A 6,077-nucleotide genomic window follows, 5' to 3' on the forward strand; every position below is an offset into this window, starting at 1 on the left:
GTCAGACATGTGTGCATTAACCTGATGTGCGATTGTTTTTTCTAGAATTTTGGAAAGAAAGGGTAAATTAGAAATTGGTCGAAAGTTATTGAAATTGTTGGGGTCTGCACCAGGTTTCTTGAGTATAGGAGTTATTGCAGCTGATTTGAAAGATAAAGGAATAATACCAGAGGTGAGAGAGAAGTGTATAATATTAGTAATTCTAAAAGAAAGAGAGGGTAAACAGGCTTTTACTAAGATGGTAGGAAGAGGATCAAGTGCACAAGTGGTTGGTTTCGATTTTCTAATAATGCCTAATACTTCAGCAGCAGAAGGAAGTGTAAAACTTGAAAATGGGCAAGAAGGTGTTGTCAAGGAAGCTGAAAAAGACAGGCTGTGAGAGGTATTAGTATTCAGTTGCGGATGAATCTTTTGTACTTTGGAATTAAAAAATGACATTAAAGAATTACAATAAGCAGATGAATATAGATGAGACATGGTAGAGTCTGGTGCTCGTAGTATGTTGTTGACCATGGAGAACAAGGTTCTGGAGTTACCTTCCCCTGTGTTGATTATATCTGCATAATAGTTGGATTTGAATCTTTATAATGGAAAATATGTTTTTTGTACATTTCTTGCACAACACAACAAGCCCAGTTTTCTTATAAAGTCGTTCCAGGCGACGGCCTTTTGCCTTGAGTGTGCGTAGTTCTGATGTAAACCATGGGGCAGAATGGGTGAAGGAAACAGTGTGGGTTTTTAAAGGAGCCAAAGAATTTAAAATATTTTGTAGGCCATCATTATAATGTGAAACCAGTTCATCAGGGTTAGCTAAGCAGTTTATACTGGGTAGGCAGTCAATTTCAGTAAGGAGAGTGTTTAGATCAATGCCCTTAATATTTCTAAATGAAATGACACGTGGCAATTTTATTTTAGACAGTGTTAAGTTAACTTTAAAAGAGATAAACATATGATCCGAAATGGCAAGGTCTGCCGCAGTGCAACCATGAGGCGTAATACCAGAACAGCAAACCAAGTCCAACACATGTCCTTTAGAGTGAGTAGCAAAGTCAATATATTGCACCAGTCCAAAACTGTCCAGGCAAGATGTAAATTCTCTTTTGTATGCATTAGTGGTATTGTCCATGTGTATATTAAAATCCCCCAGTAGTATAACATTAGGGGAAAGTGAACAAATAAATGTAAGAAAAGCAGCAAATTCATTCATAAAGTCAGTATTGGGCTTAGGTGGGCGATAGACCGTTGCTACTATAGTTGGAGTAGGGCCATTCAGTTGAAGAGCGATGGATTCAAATGAACCGCAAGAAGGCACAGAAACGGGTGAGATTTTCCACTTCTCGCGATGTATTACAGCTAGACCTCCCCCTCTGCCTGAGTCACGTGGTTTACAGGTGTAAACAAACCCAGAGGGAGTAGATTCGTTGAGCTGTGAAAAGTCATTAGGTTGTTGCCATGTTTCAGTCAGACACATAAAATCAAACTTACAATCGCTTAGCAGATCCTGAAGAAGAGGACCCTTGTTTGTTAGAGAGCGGATGTTGAACAGTCCAAAGCTGACGTTGTTGTTGTCATGCTGGACTTTGACGTTAGCCGAGCCGGCTAGGCTGGCGATGACACTGTGGTCAACTTTCTGTGTGGAGTTCTTGGGAGGATGACGAGTAGTGGACCAGATGGATTGTATTGCTTTGGAGTCGTCAATGTGATAGTTTCGTCGAGATCCGCGATGGATATACTTCCGACGAGTATGACGATAGGTATGAGGAGCATAATCCAGACGATGCTGCGCCGATGGTGGATCAAACAAGTGATAGCTTATCTGCATAAGTTCAGCTGCAGTGTACTGGAGTATCGCTTTCGTTGGCCCAAGGAGGAAAAACAGTGCCGTCCAAAAGAGCACAGACCATACAAGCATCCCGTTGATCCACATTGTTGCCGGTGTTGATGGAGGTAAGCCAAACAAGCAAAGAATAGTCCAAATTGTATTGTATGTGAAATTAGGCCAGAGTGCATTAGTTAAAAGAACCAAAACAATATAAAAGGGTCCAGAGAGCAGCGGCAGCCAACCGCGCCAGCGTACACTCTCCCGGAAGTGATGACCTAAACACAGAAATTAAGAAGAAAAAGAAACACCTTGTTTCCTTGTATGTTTTTAGAAATAAAGAAAGAATAGAAAAAACAACAATAAACACCAATTAGAAATGTTCTCACACACATCCACTCATGCAAACTCACTAAACGAGAGAGAGAGAGAGACTCTACAGGAGCAGGAATGAGGAAGCTGTTTTACACACGTGACTCAAACACAGAACCAGGAAACAGGAATCACCTGATTTCAGAGAAAGAGAAACTGAAGTGTAGTTGAGCTGTTGTGTGTTTGTGTCTCTGTATTCATTCAGTAAAATGGCAGAAGCCAGAGTTTCTCAGGATGAGTTCATGTGTCCAGTGTGTCTGGATCTGCTGAAGGATCCAGTGGCTATTCCCTGTGGACACAGTTACTGTAAGATCTGTATTACAGACTGCTGGGATCAGGAGGATCAGAAGAGAGTCTACAGCTGTCCTCAGTGCAGACAGACCTTCAGTCCAAGACCTGCTTTATCTAGAAACACCATGCTGGCTGAAGTGGTGGAGAAACTGAAGAAGACCAGACTCTCTGATGACTGTTACGCTGGAGCTGGAGATGTGCAGTGTGACGTCTGTACTGGAAGAAAATACAGAGCCGTCAAGTCCTGTCTGGTGTGTGTGAACTCTTACTGTCAGAATCACCTCGAACAACATGAGAGTTTCTTTAGAGGAAAGAGACACAATCTGACTGAAGCCACTGGACGACTGCAGGAGATGATCTGCCAGAAACATGAGAAGATCCTCGAGGTTTTCTGTCGCACTGATCAGAAATGTATATGTATGATGTGTACAGTTACTGAACATAAAAACCATGACACTGTATCAGCTGCAGATCAGAGGAAAGAGAAACAGGTATTTAACACTAGACACTGATGAAATATTGCTGACACTCGTTTCATTTGTGTTTATATCAGCTCCATATTAACAATCTTTCGTAAAACAGACCTTGATTAAGAAACATAAAATAATGGAGTAAACCATTCACAGATTCTTTGACAGAATATATAAACTAGCATCAGTCAAAACGCAGAAACACTGTCAGTGTGAAGCTCTACATCTGTGTCAGTTTCACTTTTATAACACTTACACTTACAGTGTGAAACAGGTCTTAATCTTCAGGATAATTCATGTCTGATTGTAACTCATCATCACTTCTGGAGTTTGAACCTACAGCTGTTAGTTATCAGCTCCTCTTTTACTGGATTGATCTGTTCTCATGATGATTTAGTGCCAGTAGTTTTCTGTGAGATTGACGATCATCTGTTTGTCCTGCAGAAGCAGCTGAAGGAGACACAGAAGACGCTCCAGCAGAGAATCCAGCAGAGAGAGAAAGATCTCCAGCAGCTGAGAGAGACTGTGGAGTCTCATAAGGTGAGTCTGGAGAAGAAGAGAAGTTTGTCTCCGTCTCAGTTCAGACTCACTGAAGCTGAATCACTGTGTGTCCTAACAGCGCTCTGCACAGACAGCAGTGGAGGACAGTGAGAGGATCTTTACTGAGCTCATCCGCTCCATTGAGAGAAGCCGCTCTGAGCTGATACGACTGATCAGAGATCAGGAAAAGACTGCAGTGAGTCGAGCTGAAGGACGACTGGAGCGACTGGAGCAGGAGATCAATGATCTGAGGAGGAGAGACGCTGAGCTGGAGCAGCTTTCACACACACAGGATCACATCCAGTTCCTGCAGGTAACACAGATCTAGAAGAACAGGATCATAGTGGACCTGAGCAGATCCTGCTGTGACAGAGACTCACAGAGAAACAGTTCATGAGTGTCTTATTATATAATCATCAGTCAGACTCTCATCTGATCATCTTCTTCTGAAAGAGACGCCGCTTACAAATGGCTTTCAGCTCTGGAGATCTGTTAGGAATCATTTCTCTGAGCTCTTTCTTCTGGAAGATATATTTAGCTGCTAAACACCACTAGCGCCACCAACTGTTCAGAACTTCACTAACATTTAACTTTTCCTCATTTCTCCTTCTGATTTATTACATCATTGTTATTATTGGCCTGTAACCATGAAGACCCCAAACATGAAGTCAGTCTGTATATTAGCAATGCTTCAGTGTATAGAAACCAAACCAAACCTGAGCGTGTCTTAAGGGTCCTTGTGAAGTTTCAGTGTCTCTAAAAGTTATAAATAATGGTCAATCTGATCATAGCCTTTGAGCTGATTTTCCTGAGCAAATCATCCAAACTATTTCCTAGAAAGTTCACAGAGAGTGTAAATGGCAAACATGAGAATCTGTAGCTCTAATGTGATTTAACGAATATGAGAAGAATGAAGCTGATGCTGTGAAAGTGCTGGATTGAGTCTAAAGATCAAATCTGATGTTCCTGAAGGTTATTGAGTGAAGTGTGGAGCTGATGAGTTTTGATTTCTGTTTTCTGTAGAGTTTCCAGTCTCTCTCAGCACCTCCTGAATCTACAGACGTAAATGATGATCTCTTCAGTTCTCTCTTCTCTTCTGATGCTCTGAGAGAATCTGTCCATCAGCTGAGAGACAAACTGGAGGATTTCTGCAAAGAGCAGCTCAAGAAGATCTCAGACAGAGGTAAAGTCCTGGAGATTCATCTGCTCTCAGAAACCAGTCCATCATCATCTCATATCATGGAGAACATCATATTAGAAATGTGTTAGGAATAGATACAGGATCATGAGAATCACACTGTTCATGTCTGTTGATTTCCACAGTGCCATTCACCAGCATTGATCTCTGGACCAGGAACGACTTCCTACAATGTAAGTCAGTAAGAAAACCAGCAGAAAATCTCTCTGAGAGTCTTCATGTTCTTCCTGTAGAAGGAGAAAGAAGAGTTTTATAACTGATGATGTAAATGATGATGTGCACAGATATCTGTTCATCTGTACTGAGACACTGATGATACACTGAACATGAAAAGATCAAACAGATTCATAATTCCTGATTCTGATGTGTTTTATCTCCATCAGATTCCCATCAGCTCACTCTGGATCTGAACACAGCACATAAACTCCTCCGTCTGTCTAAGAGCAACAGAGTGATTACATTCACTAACACAGATCAGCCGTATCCTGATCATCCAGACAGATTTGATGTGTATCAGCAGGTGTTGTGTAGAGAGAGTGTGTGTGGACGCTGTTACTGGGAGATTGAGTGGAGAGGATATGTGTTTATATCAGTGTCATATAAGAGCATCAGCAGGAAGGGAGGAGGTGATGAGTGTGGGTTTGGATCTAATGATCAGTCCTGGAGTTTGTACTGCTCTCCCTTCAGTTACTCATTCAGACACAATAACATACAGACTGCTCTCTCTGTGAAGCCCATCATCAGGAGAATAGGAGTGTTTGATGATGATAATGATGATGATGATGATAATGATCAGGAGGAGGAGGAAGAGGAGGAGGATGATGATGATGTCAGCAGAATAGGAGTGTTTGTGGATCACAGAGCAGGAACTCTGTCCTTCTACAGCGTCTCTGACACAATGAGCCTCATCCACACAGTCCAGACCACATTCACTCAGACGCTCTATCCTGGGTTTTGGGTTGGTCTTGGATCATCAGTGAAACTGTGTTGATGAATCAGAATAGACTGACGAGAGATTCTACCCATAATGCTTTGAGCTGCATGATGAATCACTAACAGTGAGATGTTGTAGAGTCTCTTCTTCTTTCCTCTTCATGACATTAATACTGCAGCTGAACTTCTGTCACAGAAATACGTCAGAATAAATGTGTAATAAATCCTCATACAGACAGTAAGATCAGTGTGTGTGAGTCCTGTTGAGTGACCGTGTGTTTCTGTGCTAGTGATGTGTGGATCGATCCTCAAAGGGATCACCGTAGCACCATTTTGGAGAATATGAGCAGCGTACGCTCTTCTGTGTAAGAATCACTTTTTGTTCAAATCAAAGCGCGTCACATCTGACACAGAAAAGCACACGCTGCCTGCGTTCAGCTCATATTCTCCAAAA

At 41.8% G+C, this 6,077-nt stretch overlaps 1 protein-coding gene across 4 annotated transcripts; it reads left to right on the plus strand.

Moving 5' to 3' along the window:
• The first annotated feature begins 2,315 nt into the window (after positions 1 to 2,315).
• Positions 2,316 to 5,865, plus strand: LOC132113439 (tripartite motif-containing protein 16-like). Of its 4 annotated transcripts, none has more exons than XM_059521191.1 (7): positions 2,316 to 2,973; positions 3,397 to 3,492; positions 3,572 to 3,805; positions 4,516 to 4,675; positions 4,816 to 4,863; positions 5,074 to 5,444; positions 5,490 to 5,865. In XM_059521191.1, the coding sequence occupies exons 1-7, from the start codon at positions 2,401 to 2,403 to the stop codon at positions 5,679 to 5,681; spliced, it is 1,674 nt and encodes a 557-aa protein (XP_059377174.1). In that variant the 5' UTR covers positions 2,316 to 2,400; the 3' UTR covers positions 5,682 to 5,865. The 4 variants fall into 4 exon arrangements, with proteins under 4 accessions (XP_059377174.1, XP_059377176.1, XP_059377177.1 ...); XM_059521193.1 differs by having other exon boundaries at positions 5,496 to 5,865; XM_059521194.1 differs by having other exon boundaries at positions 5,502 to 5,865.
• Positions 5,866 to 6,077: the final 212 nt, after the last annotated feature.

Source organism: Carassius carassius, chromosome 33 (assembly GCF_963082965.1).
Source record: "Carassius carassius chromosome 33, fCarCar2.1, whole genome shotgun sequence".
Classification (NCBI taxonomy): domain Eukaryota; kingdom Metazoa; phylum Chordata; class Actinopteri; order Cypriniformes; family Cyprinidae; genus Carassius; species Carassius carassius.

Excerpts from the sequence above, each read along its gene's own strand:
- LOC132113439 (XM_059521191.1), top strand. The coding sequence starts at position 2,401 with ATGGCAGAAGCCAGAGTTTCTCAGGATGAGTTCATGTGTCCAGTGTGT. Across the intron at positions 4,676-4,815 it reads CAAGAAGATCTCAGACAGAG|TGCCATTCACCAGCATTGAT; the intron begins GTAAAGTCCTGG and ends TGATTTCCACAG. Across the intron at positions 5,445-5,489 it reads CCATCATCAGGAGAATAGGA|GAGGAGGAAGAGGAGGAGGA; the intron begins GTGTTTGATGAT and ends AATGATCAGGAG.